At 39.4% G+C, this 15608-nt stretch overlaps 1 protein-coding gene across 1 annotated transcript in view; it reads right to left on the bottom strand.

Moving 5' to 3' along the window:
- Positions 1 to 15608, bottom strand: part of COPG2 (coatomer protein complex subunit gamma 2) — a 143328-nt gene that overhangs the window by 118524 nt on the left and 9196 nt on the right. The window contains exon 5 of the mRNA XM_018046921.1: positions 1644 to 1723. Within this exon, the coding sequence (XP_017902410.1) occupies positions 1644 to 1723 (80 nt within the window). The remainder of the gene's footprint in view (positions 1 to 1643; positions 1724 to 15608) is intronic.

Below are 15608 nucleotides of genomic sequence, written 5' to 3'. Positions count from 1 at the left end.
TTGAATCCAACTCTCATTCAGCACTGTACTGAGGAGTTTCCCATATCATTAAACATGTTTCAAAAATATATCCAAAAAATTAAAATATTTATCTCTGCTTGTTTTCTGAGGATAATTTCATGGATATGGAATTACTGGATTAAAGGGATAAACCCTTCTAAACATTCAACAAATGCTGCCACAATGCTTTCTAGAAAAACTGAACCAATTCATTATTCTACCTCCTGTTTACAAGAAAATCAATATCCCTTACAAGTACTGACTGACTTAATTTTTTTGCCAATGTGATTGGCAAAAATACTGTAACTTTCCAAAATTTATACAGAACTCATAAACTCAGTGCAAAACAAAAAAAGATTTAAAATGGGCAAACATGAACAGACATTTTTCCAAAGAAGACATACAGATGGCCAACAAGCACATGAAAAGATGCTCTACTTCATCAGTTCTCAGGAGGATGTAAATCAAAACCACAATAAGATTATCACTTCACACCTATTAGAATGGTTATTAACAAAAACATAGAAATAGCAAGCGTTGAGGACATGCAGAAAAGAGAACCCTCTACACCGGTGGTGGGAATGTAAACTGGTACAGCCATTACAGAAAACAGTATGGAGATTCCTCAAAAAACTGAAAACAGAACTACCATATAGCAATTCTATTTTCGGGCATTCATCTGAAGAAAACAATAACACTAATTCAAAAAGATATATGCATTCCCATGCTCACTGCAGCATTACTTACAATTGCCAAGATATGGAAACAAGCTAAGTATCCATCAATAGATGAATGGATAAAGAAACTGAGGTACGTATGTGCACTGGAGTATTATTCAGCCATTAAAAAGAATGAAATCCTGCCATTTGTGACAATATGTATGGACCCTGAGAGCCTTATCTTAAGTGAAATAAGTCAGACAGAGAGAGACAAATACCATATAATAGTTCTTATATGTGGAATTTAAATAAGTAAATAAATACACATATATAAAACCAAGGTCATAGATACAGAGAACAGGTTAGTGGATGCCAGAGGCAGAGACTAGGGGTGAAATAAGTGAGGGGCTTGGGTTTTTGGGGTTTGTTTGGTTTTTTTTAGTTTAAATAATCTGAATTTAAAAACAAAAAAATATTGTAACTCATTCTTGAATTTTTAATTTATATTTTTTGGTTACCAGTGAGAATGACTAAAGATATTTAGATTCTTTATATTAGTTATTTTATTAATTATCACATGGAGATAACTTTTGAAGTATGAGTTCTTTATATATTATAGATATTAGTCTTTTGTAATATTTTATTTCATAAAGCAACTATAATATAAAATTTTAAATTTTTAAATAATATTTTATTTCAGTGCATCATTTACTGTTTAGTTTTGTTTAATGACATATTATGATTCTAAATGTAATCAATCTATTAGCATTAGTCTTCATGACTTCTTTTTTTGCTTTATCAGACAGGGATGGTTTTCACAGGATGACAACCACATTTTAGAAAAGAATGCTCTTTGACATTATATTCTTTTTTAAATTCTTATTGGCTTTCTTACAGTCAACATGTAAAATTAATAGAAAGAGGACAAGAAATACTCCACTAAATATGTAAGTATCCCATCCCAGGTTTTAACTATTCACATACCTGCTTGTAACAATTATGACATCCTCAGAGATGGTAGCCATTTCTTTGATGGTAAGGTAGCACATTCTTCTCAATGTTTGCTAAAAAATTATTTACAAAAGGCAACAGGTTATTCATAAGGAAATGGTTTTTTAAACTGTTTGAAATGAGGACCCCAAATAGATATACTTACAAAATTATTCTTAAAAAGATTATCATCTACCCAAAAAGTCCTTTTAAAAATGTCTGGATGAAGGGACTTCTGTGGCATTCCAGTGGTTAAAACACCACGTTCCCATTGCTGGGGGCCTGGGTTTAATCCCTAGTCAGGTAACTAAGATCCTGCATGCTGCAGGGTATAGCCACAAGAGAGAGAGACAGAGAAATGCCTAGACGAGAAAATGTTCAGAATTCCACTATTTCCTAAACACAAGTAACTGATGCACTAAGAGTGGAAAACATCTAGATGAAAATACAAACATTCAATTAATTATATGGGTCTTTATACAGAAACACCCACACTGTGACTCTGACAGTGAGTCCAAAGACAGGTTTTTCAGAGAGCTAAAGGCTTGCCCTAAAAAATATTTTTTCATTCTTTAAAAATATATACACAGACATGCAGACTCTGTGTTTTCCTCAGTTTAGCATATTTTTCCTTAAGGCATTTGTAGTTGTATAACTAACTTCTATTTTCAATTATCAAGATTTCTACATGGACACCTGGATCCAAAATCAGTGTTAAACTAACAATATGAAGTTTTGCCCACTCTTTCTCCTCACGTGGATCTCCCATTTTATTTATAAACATTCATACTCAATACTAGAAGGAGTGGTTCCTCTCACCTGTCTTGCCTCCTTTATCAAGTAACTTCAAATTTCTTATGAGGAGTGAAACTCAAATACCTCAGACCCAGCTCAAGTCCGAGCTGCACAAAGGATCTGCTGGAGACTACTGAGCCCATGAAGGAACGGACAGAACAGAATGAGGACTTTCATGGTGATTAAACACAGAAAAGAGTCACTCCAGAAAGAGAAAGGCAGCATGGGGCGGATGAATGAGGCATACCATATCCGTCTGAAGCTACTATGAGAAGAAAGCAAAAAATGAGAATCAAAATTTCAGAGCAAAAGAAAATTTACACTCCCTTGTAATAAAAATCTACCATGAAGCAGAATAAAACTAGAGATATGAAAAAAGTAACTAAAGAACAAAAATTGAGGCTCAACACTGTTAGTCATTGGGGAAATGCAAATTATAGCCACATTTCAGATCTCACCTCACACCTACCAAAATGGCTAAAACTTAAAAAGAGTGATAATCCAGTGTTGACAAAGATGTGTTTTTAACAAGTAAAATATATGACCTAAACAAATACACAGAAATGCTGAATAAAATAGGAACAAAAAGATTTTAATATGAAGCCAAAGGCAAAGTGAAGGGACATTCACAGGTGGCAAAATGGAAAAATAAGTAACTCACAGCCACAGAAGCACAAGCTCAGGGTCTTGCATAGGATAAAGTATCTACAGTCCACAAACGATGGGATTCTAAAAGGTATATTCTTCAGGCACAGGGAAACTAGTCTAGGTAATAACTCAGAAATACAGCAAGGAGTGAAGAGTTAAAAAAAAGTGGTAAACAGCAACAAGACAGTATGATATTGGCAAAATATGGACAAATACATCAATGCAACAGAAGAGACAAACAAGAAATATACTCACATAAATACAGTCAACTGATCTTTGACAAAGAAGCAAAGGCAACACAATGGAGTGAAAACAGTCTCTTCAACAAATGGTGCCAGAACTGGATAGCCACCAGCCAAGAAGTTGAATCAGATGCAAACCTTACACTCTCTTCACAAAATTACCTCAAAATCAATCACAAACCTAAATGTGAAATGCAGAACAATAAAGTTCCCAGTAGAATACATAGAAGGAAACCTAGATGATGTTTATTTAGTATGGGGATGGCTTTTTCGATACAACCCCAAAGGCAAGATCCATGAAAGAAATAATTGATAGGTCAGCCTTTAATACAATTAAACACTTCTGCTCTGCAAAAGACAGTGTCAAAAGGATGAGAAGATAACACAGACTGGGAAAAATATTTACAGAACACATAACTGAGAAAAGATTATCTAAAATACACCCAAAAAACCTTCTTTAGAGTCAAAATAAGAAAACATCATATTAAAATGGGCCAAAGATTTTAGCAGATAACTACACTTAAGAAGATAAAACAGATGGCAAATAAGTATATGAAAAGATGCTGAATGTTATATTCATCAGGGAAAGTTAAATTATTAATAAAACAAGGTATGACAACACTACTGACACAATGGTCAAAATCAGGAACACCAACACCACCAAATGCTGACGAGGATGGGGAGTCACAGGATCTCTCATTCATTGCTGGTGAATAAAAATCGTACAGCCTCTTTGGAAGACAGTTTGACAGTTTCTTACAAAAACAAACATACGTGTAACATGTGATCCAGCAATTGCTCACTCTGACATTTATTCACAGGAGTTGAAAACTTATGTCCACACAGAAACCTGACTTTATACCAGCTTTATTCATAATTGGGGCTTCCCTGGTGGCTCAGAGGTTAAAGCGTCTGCCTCCAATATGGGAGACCTGGGTTCGATCCCTGCGTCGGGAAGATCCCCTGGAGAAGGAAATGGCAACCCACTCCAGTATTCTTGCCTGGAGAATCCCATGGATGGAGGAGCCTGGTAGGCTACAGTCCACGGGGCCGCAAAGAGTCAGACACGACTGAGCAACTTCACCTTACCTATTCATAATTGCCAAAATTAGAAGTAATCATGATGTCCTTTTAGTAGGTGAATGGATAAACTATGGGACATCCAAACAACAGAAAGTGATTCAGTGCTAAAAGGAAATGAGCTAGCAAGCCATGAAAAAATAAAAAGGAAATTTAAATACATATTACTAAGTAAAAGAAACTAATATGAAAATGCTACATGCTGTTATGATTCCAATTCTATGATAAATAGCTAAGAAAAGAGAAGTGAAAGGCAAAGGAGAAAGGGAAAGATATACACAACTGAATGTACAGTTTCAGAGAATAACAAGGAGAGACAAGGACACCTTCTTAAGTGAACAATGCAAAGAAATAGAAGAAAAACAACAGAATGGGGAACACTAGAGACCACTTCAAGAAAATTGGAGATACCAAGGGAACATTTCATGCAAAGATGGCCACAATAAAAGAGAAACGGCAAGGACCTAACAAAAGCAAAAGAGATTAAGAAGAGGTGCCAAGAACACACAGAAGAACTATACAAAAAAGGACTTAATGACCTGGATAGCCATGATGGTGTGGTCACTCACCTAGAGCCAGATATTCTGGATTGTAAAGTCAAGTGGGCCTTAGAAGTGCTACTATGAACTAAGCTAGTAGAGGTGACAGAATTCCAGCTTAGCTATTTCAAATTTTAAAAGATGCTGCTGCTAAAGTGTTGCACACAATAGGACAGCAAATATGGAAAGTTCAACAATGGCAACGGGACTGGAAAAGGTAGGTTTCATTCTGATACCAAAGAAGGGCAATGCCAAAGAACGTTCAAACTACAACACAATTGCACTTATTTCACATGTTAGCATGTAATGCTCAAAAATCCTCCAAGCTAGGTTTGAAAACTATGTCAACCAAGAACTTTCAGTTGTACAAGCTGAATTTAGAAAAGGCAGAGGAACCAGGGATCTAATTGCTAACATCCACTGGATCATAGAAAAAAGGAATTTCAGAAAAACATCTGCTTCTGCTTCACTGACTATGCTAAAGCCTTCGACTATGTGGATCACAGCAAACCATGGAAAATTCTTCAAGAGATGGGAATACCAGACCACCTTTGTCTCCTGAGAAACGTGCATGCAGGTCAAGAACAACAGTTAGAACCAGACATGGAACAAGTGACTGGTTCCAATGGGGAAATGAGTATGTCAAGGCTGTATTTTGTCACCCTGCTTATTTAACTTATATGCAAAGCTGTTGTTGTTCAGTTACTCAGTCATGTCCATGTCCAAGGTCAGAGAAATCACAGTAAGATGGTAGGTGCTGGAGTGGCTATGAGATACCCCATGTCCAAGGGCAAAGGAGAAGGCCCAACAAGACGGTAGGAGGGGCGAATCTGCGTTTAGAATCAAACCCCATTCCCTACAGAGATGCTCAGGAGGCTCAAACAAACCTTGTGTGCACCAGGGCCCAGGGACGCAACAGAGAATGAGACAGAACTGTGTTTGAGCATCTCCTCCAACAGGAGGTATGGGTCGTCGGTGGACTGCTGCAGGAAGAGGGGCTCTGGGTGCAGCAGACTTGGGTATAGCATAAGCCCTCTCGGAGGAGGTAGCCATTAACCCCACCACAGAGCTGCCAGAACTTACACAGGACTAGGAAATAGACTCTTGGAGGGCACAACAGAACCTTGTGCACCAGGACCCAGGAGAAAAGAGCAGTGACCCTGCAGGAGACTGTCCAGACTTGCCTATGGGTGTCTGGGAGTCTCTGGTGGAGGCATGGGTCGGTGGTGGCCTGCTGCAGGGCTGGGGGCACTAAGTGCAGCAGTACACGCCTGGGATCTCTCAAGGGAGGTCACCATTATCTTCATTACCTGCACCATAGTTTGGCCCCAAGTAAATAGCAGGGAGGGAACACAGCTCCACCCACCAACGGATAACTAGATTAAAGATTTACTGAGCATGGCCCCCTCAATCAGTCTCCCCCATCAGGAAGCTTCCATAAGCCTCTCATCCTTCTCCATTAGATGGCAGACAGACTGAAAACCACAATCAGAGAAAACTAACTAATCTAATCACACGGACCACAGCCTTCTCTAACTCAATGAAACTATGAGCCATGACACGTAGGGCCACCCAAGACGGACGGGTCATGGTGGAGAGTTCTGACAAAATCTGGTCCACTGGAGAAGGGAATGACAAACCACTTCAGTATTCTTGCCTTGAGAACCCCATGAACAGTATGAAAAAGCAAAAAGACAGGACACTGAAAGATGAACTCCCCAGGTCTGGAGAAATAAGTCCAGAAAGAATGAAGAGATGGAGCCAAAGCAAAAACAACACCCAGTTGTGGATATGACTGGCGATGGAAGCAAGGTCCAATGCTGTAAAGAGCAACATTGCATAGGAATCTGGAATGTTAGGTCCATGAATCAAGGCAAATTGGAAGTGATCAAACAGGAGATGGCAAGAGTGAACATCGACATTTTAGGACTCAGCGAACTAAAATGGACTGGAATGGGTGAATTTAACTCAGATGACCATTATGTATACTACTGTGGGCAAGAATCCCTTAGAAGAAATGGAGTAGCCATCATAGTCAACAAGAGAGTCCGAAATGCAGTATTTGGATGCAACCTCAAAAACGAAAGAATGATCTCTCTTCGTTTCCAAGGCAAACCATTCAATATCACGGTAATCCAAGTCCATGTCCCAACCAGTAATGCTGAAGAAGCTGAAGCTGAACAGTTCTAAGAAGACCTACAAGACCTTCTAGAACTAACATGCAAAAAAAGATGTCTTTTTCATTATAGGGGACTGGAATGCACAAAAATGGGAAGAAATACCTGCAGTAACAGGCAAATTTGGCCTTGGAGTATAGAATGAAACAGGGCAAAGGTTAATAGTCTTGCCAAGAGAACGCACTGGTCATAGCAAACATTCTCTTCCAACAACACGAGAACACTCTACACCTGGACATCACCAGATGGTCAACACTGAAATCAGACTGACTATATTCTTTGCAGCCAAAGATGCAGAAGCTCTATAAAGTGAGCAAAAAGAAAAAAGACTGGGAGCTGACTGTGCCTCAGATCATGAACTCCTTATTGCTAAATTCAGACTTAAATTGAAGAAAGTAGGGAAAACTACTAGACCATTCAGGTATGACCTAAATCAAACCCTAACAATTATACAGTGGAAGTAAGAAATAGATTCTAGAGACTAAATCTGAAAGACAGAGTGCCTGATAAACTATGGACAGAGGTTCGTGACATTGTACAAGAGACAGGGAGCAAGACCATCTCCAAGAAAAAGAAAAGCAAAAAAAGCAAAATGGCTGTCTGAATAGGCCTTACAAGTAGCTGTGAAAAGAAGAGAAGCCAAAAGCAAAGAAGAAAAGGAAAGATATACCCATTGGAATGCAGAGTTCCAAGAATAGCAAAGAGAGACGAGAAAGCCTTCCTCAGTGATCAATGCAAAGAAATAAAGGAAAACAGCAGAATGGGAAAGACTAAAGACCTCTTCAAGAAAATCAGAGATATCAAGGGAACATTTCACACAAAGATGGGCTCAATAAAGGACAGAAATGGTATGGACCTAACAGAAACAAGATATTAAGAAGAGGTGGCAAGAATACACAGGAGAACTATACAAAAAGATCTTCATGACCCAGATAATCACGATGGTATAATCACTCACCTAGAGCCAGACATCCTGGAATGTGAAGTCAAGTGAGCCTTAGGAAGCATCAATACGAACAAAGCTAGTGGAGGTGATGGAATTCCAGTTGAGCTATTCCAAATCCTAAAAGATGCTGCTGTGAAAGTGCTGCACTCAATATGCCAGCAAATTTAGAAAACTCAGCAGTGGCCACAGGACTGGAAAAGATTAGTTTTCATTCCAATCCCAAAGAAAGGCAATGCAAAAGAATGCTCAAACTACTTCACAATTGCACTCACCTCACATGCTAGCAAAATAATGCTCTAAATTCTCCAAGCCAGGCTTCAGCAATACATGAACCATGAACTTCCAGATGTTCAAGCTGGTTTTAGAAAAGGCAGAGGAACCAGAGATCAAATTGTCAACATCTCCTGGATTATCAAAAGAGCAAGAGAGTTCCAGAAAAAATCTGTTTCTCCTTTATTGACTATGCCAAAGGCTTTTACTGTGTGGATCACAATAAACTGTGGAAAATTCTTCAAGAGATGGGAATACCAAACCACCTGACCTGTCTCCTGAGAAATCTGTATGCAGGTTTAGAAGCAACAGCTAGAACTGGACATGGAACAACAGACTGGTTCCAAATAGGAAAAGGAGTACATCAAGGCTGTATATTGTCACCCTACTTATTTAACTTACATTCAGAGTACGTCTTGAGAAACGCTCGGTTGGATGAAGCACAAGCTGGAATCAAGATTTCCAAGAGAAATATCAATAACCTCAGATATGCAGATGATACCACCCTTATGGCAGAAAGCAAAGAAGAACTAAAGAGCATCTCGATGAAGGTGAAAGAGGAGAGTGAAAAAGTTGGCTTAAAGCTCAACACTCAGAAAACAAAAGATCACGGCATCCAGTCCCATCACTTCACAGCAAATAGGAGAAACAGTGGAAACAGCAGCAGACTTTATTTTGGGGGGGTTCCAAAATCACTACAGAGGGTGACTGCAGCCATGAAATTAAAAGACGCTTACTGCTTGGAAGAAAAGTTATGACCAACCTAGACAGCATATTAAAAAGCAGAGACATCACTTTGCCAATAAAGGTCCATCTAGTCAAGGCTATGTTTTCTCCAGTAGTCATGTATGGATATAAGAGTTGGACTCTAAAGAAAGCTGAGCAGCAAAGAATTGATGTTTTTGAACTGTGGTGTTGGAGAAGACTCTTGAGAGTCCCTTCGACTGCAAGGAGATTTAACCAGTCAATCCCAAAGGAAATCAGTCCTCAATATTCATTGGAAGGACTGATGTTGAAGCTGAAACTCTAATACTTTGGCCACCTGATGTGAAGAGCTGACTCGTTTGAAAAGACCCTGCTAGCATGTGAAATGAGTGCAATTGTGTGGTAGTTTGAACATTCTTTGGCATTGCCCTTCTTTGGGATTGGAATGTAAACTGATCTTTTCCAGTCCTGTGGCCACTGCTGAGTTTTCCATATTTGTTGGCATATTGAGTGCAGCACTTTAACAGCATCATCTTTTAGGATTTGAAATAGCTAAACTGGAATTTCATCACGTCCACTAGCTTTGTTCATAGTGATGCTTCCTAAGGCCCAGTTGACTTCACATTCTAAGATGTCAGGCTCTAGGTAAGTGATCACACCATCGTGGCTATCTGGGTCACTAAGATCTTTTTTGTATAGTTCTTCTGTGTATTCTGCTGAGCACATCATGCGAAATGCTGGGCTGGATGAATCGTAAGCTGGAATCAAGACTGCTGGGAGAAATATCAACAACTTCGGATATGCAGATGATACCATTTTAATTGTGGAAAGCAAAGAGGAACTAAAGAGCCTCTTGATGAGGGTGAAAGAGGAAAGTGAAAAAGCTGGCTTAAAACTCAACATTCGAAAACCTAAGAATATGGCATCTGGTTCTATCACTTCATGGCAAATAGATGGGGAAACCATGGTAGATTTTATTTTACTGGTCTCCAGAATTACTGTGGACAGTTACTGTAGCCACAAAATTAAAAAAAAAATAAAAAACTTGTTCCTTGAAAGAAAAGCTATGACAAACTTAGTGTGTTAAAAAGCAGAGACCTCGCTCTGCAGAAAAAGTTTCATATATTCAAAGCTATGGTTTTTCCAGTAGTCATGTATGGATGTGAGAGTAGGACCATGAAGAAGGCTGAGCACCAAAAAATTGATGCTTCCAAACTGTGGTGCCGGAGAAGACTCTTCAGAGTCTCTTTGATAGCATGGAGATCAAACCAGTCAATCCTAAAGGAAATCAACCCTAAAATTTCATTGGAAGGACTGATGCTGAAGCTGAAGCTCAAGCTCCAATACTTAGGCCACCTGATATAAAGAGCCAACTCACTGGAAAAGACCCTGATGCTATATAAGATTTAGGACAGGAGCAGAGGGGCAGACAGAGGATGATATGGTTGGATGGCATCACCAACTCAATGGATATGGGTTTGAACAAACTCTGGGAGATAGTGAAGCACAGGAAGCCTGGCATGCTGAAGTCCATGGGGTTGCAGAGTTGGAGATGACTAAGCTGCTGAACAACTAACAACCCCTAATCTGAGACCTGTAATCTGCCCCAAGGAAATGAACTAGTATAAGCATTGGTTTTTCTTCATATCATAATCCTGGAATTTTTGTTAATCTAATATCTGGAAAACTACTGTGTGGGATACACACACACACACACACACACATACTTTTTTCTAGGCATTTTTGGTAGCAGGGAAAATCTAGCCCCTTCATCACAGCTAGAAACAGAACAGACATGTGCTTCTTTTTTTTTTTTTTAAGTCTTATGGCTTGCAGGATCTTAGTTCCCCAGCCAGGGATTAAACTTGCACCCTCAGCCGTGAAAACACAAAATACTAACCACTGGACCACCAAAGGATTCCCAGAAATGTATTATTAATATCAAAAACATATGGTGAATCATCGAGTTACTCTTTTTAAAAAGTATGTATTTATTTGGCTGCTCTGGGTCTTCACTGCTGCACATGGGCTTTCTCCAGGTACGGGCAGCAGGGCCTACTCTCCAGGTGCAGTGCACCACCTTCTCATCTTGGTGGTTTCTCTTGTTGTGGAGCAGGGGCTCTAAGGCATGTAGGCTTCAGCAGTTGCAGCAAGTAGGCTTAGTTTCCACACAGCATGTAGGAACTTCCTGGACCAGGGATCAGAACCCATGTCCCCTGCATTGGTAGGTAGATTCTTAACCATTGGACCACCAGGGAAAACCTAGCCAGTTACTCTTTTATTATTGATTTCCAACATTAATCCAAGGTAATGAGAACACAAGATACATGATTTCATTCATTTGGAATTTGTTTTGTCTTATTTTATGGCTCATGGTACAGTCAATTTCTGTAAATGTTGTGTTATTCATTTACATTTAATGCAATAATGATATATTTGGGTCTATATCTACCATCTTATTATATACTTTCTGTTTGTTCTGCTTGACCTTTTACAACATCAAAGTGAAAAAAGAAGTATCAATAGATTCTACAAACCCTTAAAAGAATAAGAAAATATTAAGAACAGTTTTAGCCAGTGAAGTTCAACAATGTAAACAAAATGGAGAAATTCCTTGAAAGACACAAACTACCAGAGGTCACTCAAGAAGAAAAATAATCGGAATAATACCATCTGTTTCCTTTTAAAATTATTATCAAAAACCTTACCACAGTGCAGATGCTTTCAATAGCGAATTCCGACAAACATTTCAGGAAAAATTAATAATGATTCTATAGGACTAGGGGTGGCCCAGCCAGTGTTAGGAGTCCGCCTGCCAATGCAGAGGATGAGGGTTCAGTCTCTGGTCTGGGAAGATTCCACGTGCCTTGGGGCAACTAAGTCTGTAAGCCACAACTACTGAAGCCGAGTGCTGCAACTACTGAAGCGTCTTCACCTAGAGCCTGTGCTCCGCAACAAGAGAAGCCACTGCAATGAGAAGGCTGTGCACTGCACCGAGAAGGCTGTGCACTGCACTGAGGAGTAATCCCCGCTTACCACAACTAGAGAAAGCCTGAGCACAGCAATGAAGACCCAGTGCAACCAAAAATTAACAAATAAATATAGAGAGAGAAAAGAATAATGATTCTACAAAACTCTGCAAGAGGAGAAGAGGAAATAATACTTATCAATTCATTTTATGAAGCCAGCATTACCCAAATACCAAATCCAAACAAAAACATAAGAAAAAATTACAGGTAAATATTATTTCACAACCACATACTCAAAATTAATTTCAAATTTTCAGTTTTAACAGAAAACAAAGATTTTATATTTTCCAGGAAAACAAATAAATGCATCTTACCATATTAATAAACTAAAAAGAAAGACCATAATTAATTCAATAGATACAGAAAAAACATTTGACAAAATTCAACACCCATCTACAAAAACAAAAACAAACAAACAAAAACCCTCCTAGCAAACTAAGAAGAGAAAACGACTTCCTCAACCTGAAAAACTTAGGGGCTTCCCAGGTAGTGCAGTGGTAAAGAATCTGCCTGCCAAAGCAGGAGATGCAGGAGACGTAGGTTTGATCCCCTGGTTTGGGAAGGTCTCTTGGAGCAGGAAATGAAAACCTGCTCCAGTATTCTTGCCTGGAAAATTCCATGGATAGAAGAGCCTGGTGGGTTACAGTCCATGGGGTCGCAAAGAATCAGACGAGACTGAGCAACCAAGCACACACACACATGGAAAACTTAAGCGCTAGCATCAATTTAATGCTGAAAGATTAAACACCTTCCTTCCAAGATCAGGAACAAAACAAGGATATCCTCTACCACCACTTCCATTTCATACTGTATCACAGTGCAAGAAGATATTAAGGTAAGAAAAACAAATAAAACTCATTCAGACTGAAAAAAGTAAATCCTAAGGAATCTCCCAAAATACTGCTAGAAGGAATAAATTTAACAAAATCACAGGAAACAGATCAATATACAAAAAATCTATTTAATTTCTATAGAGTACCTAAAACAATACAAATGCAATAGTATAAAAACATTAACTACTTCAGGGATAAATTTCACAAAATATGTTTAAGATTTTTGTGCTGAAAGCTATAACACTGCTGACAGAAATTAGAGACTTGTATAAAGGGAAATATATACCATGGCTATGGAATAGAAAACTCAATAATGTAATGTGAATTCTCCTCAAACTGATCTTTTTGTAAAATTTTATTGAAATAGTTTAGCAAAGTGATCTTTAGAGTCAATGCAATCACCATCAACATTCTAGCAGGTTTTTTTTTTTTTTTTTAACATAAGTAGATAAGCTGATTCTGGTGGCTCAGATAATAAAGAGTCTGCCTACAATGCAGGAGACCCAGATTCAACCCCTGAATCACGAAGATCCCTTGGAGAAGGAAACGGCTACTCACTCCAGTATTCTTGCCTGGAAAAATCCCATGGACAGAGGAGGCTGGCAGGCTACTGTCCATGGGGTCACAAAGAGTTGGAAATGACTGAGTGGCTTTCACATACGTATACAAAGCTGATTTAAAATGAATATAGGAATGCAAAGAACTTACAAGAGCCAAAACAATTATTTAAAAGAAACTGACTGATGGCCAAGAGGCACATGGAAAGTTGCTCAACAGCATTAATTATTAGAGAAATGCAAATCAAAACTACAATGAGGTATCACCTCACATCAATCAGAATGGCCATCATCAAAAAACCTACAAACAATAAACACTGGAGAAAGTGAAAATGAAGTCGTGGGACCCCATGGACTGTAGCCTACCAGGCTTCTCCGTCCATTGGATTCTCCAGGCAAGAATACTGGAGCAGGTTGCCATTTCCTTCTCTAGGGGATCCTCCCGAACCAGGGATCGAACCCGGGTCTCCTGCATTGCAGGCAGACGCTTTAGACGCTTTACCTTCTGAGCCACCAGGGAAGACCCAAAATGCTGAAGAGGATGTGGATCAAAGGGAACCTTCTTGCACTGTTGGTAGGAATGTAAATTTATATAGCCACTACAGACAACAGTATATAGATTCCTTTAAAAACTAAAAATAGAACTACCATATGACCCAGCAATCCCACTACTGGACATACACCCAAAGAAAACCATAACTGAAAAAGACATGTATCCCAATGTTCACAGCAGCACTATTTACAACAGCTAGGATATGGAACTAACCTAGATGTCCATCCACAGGTAAATAGATAAAGAAGATGTGGTGTATACATATACACACACACACCCCAGTGGAATACTACTCAGTGATAAAAAAGAATGAATTTGAGTAAGTCCCAGTGAGATGAATGAACCCAGAGCCTGTTTATACAGAGTGAAGTAAGTCAGAAAGAGAAAAACAAATAGCATATATTAATGCATATAATGCATTGATGCTTTTGAACTGTGGTGTTGGAGAAGACTCTTGAGAGTCCCTTGGACTGCTAGGAGATCCAACCAGTCCATCCTAAAGTAGATCAGTCCTGGGTGTTCACTAGAATGAATTAATGCTTTTGAACTGTGGTGTTGGAGAAGACTCTTAAGAGTCCCTTGGACTGCAAGGAGATCCAACCAATCCATCTTAAAAGAGATCAGTCCTGGATGTTCATTGGAAGGACTGATGTTGAAGCTGAAACTCCAATACTTTGGCCACCTGATGTGAAGAGCTGACTCATTGGAAAGGACTCTGATGCTGGGAAAGATTGAGGGCAGGAGGAGAAGGGGACGACAGAGGATAAGATGGTTGGATGACATCACTGACTCAATGGACATGGGTTTGGGTGGACTCCAGGAGTTGTGGATGGACAGGGAGGCCTAGCGTGCTGCAGTTCATGGGGTTGCAAAGAGTTGGACACAACTGAGCAACTGAATTGACTGAACTGAATGCATATAGATAGAATATAGAGAAATGGTATCAATGAACCTATTTGCAGAGAAGGAATGGAGACACAGATGTAGGAAAGCAGCTTGTGGACACAGTGGGGGAAGGGGAAGTGGGACGAATGGAGAAAGTAGCATAGACATATATACATTACCATGTGTAAAATAGATAGCTGGTAAGAAAGGAGATCCAACCAGTCCATTCTGAAGGAGATCAGCCCTGGGATTTCTTTGGAAGGAATGATGCTAAAGCTGAAACTCCAGTACTTTGGCCACCTCATGCGAAGAGTTGACTCACTGGAAAAGACTGTGATGGTGGGAGGGATTGGGGGCAGGAGGAGAAGGGGAAGACAGAGGATGAGATGGCTGGATGGCATCACTGACTCGATGGACATGAGTCTGAGTGAACTCCGAGAGTTGGTGATGGAGAGGGAGGCCTGGCGTGCTGCGATTCATGGGGTCGCAAAGAGTCAGACACGACTGAGTGACTGACCTGAACTGAAGAAGTTGCTCTGTAACACATGGAATCCAGCCAGGCATTCTGTGATGATCTAGAGCGGTAAGATGGGAGGAGGGGAGGGAGGCTCAAGAGGGAGGTGATATATATGTAAATTATAGGGGATCTGCATTGTTGTATGGCAGAAACCATCATAACATCATAAAGCAATTTTCTTCC

Source organism: Capra hircus, chromosome 4, assembly GCF_001704415.2.
Source record: "Capra hircus breed San Clemente chromosome 4, ASM170441v1, whole genome shotgun sequence".
NCBI lineage: Eukaryota > Metazoa > Chordata > Mammalia > Artiodactyla > Bovidae > Capra > Capra hircus.
Note: the sequence above shows the minus strand (reverse complement) of the source record. Positions and strands in the feature narration are given on the sequence as shown.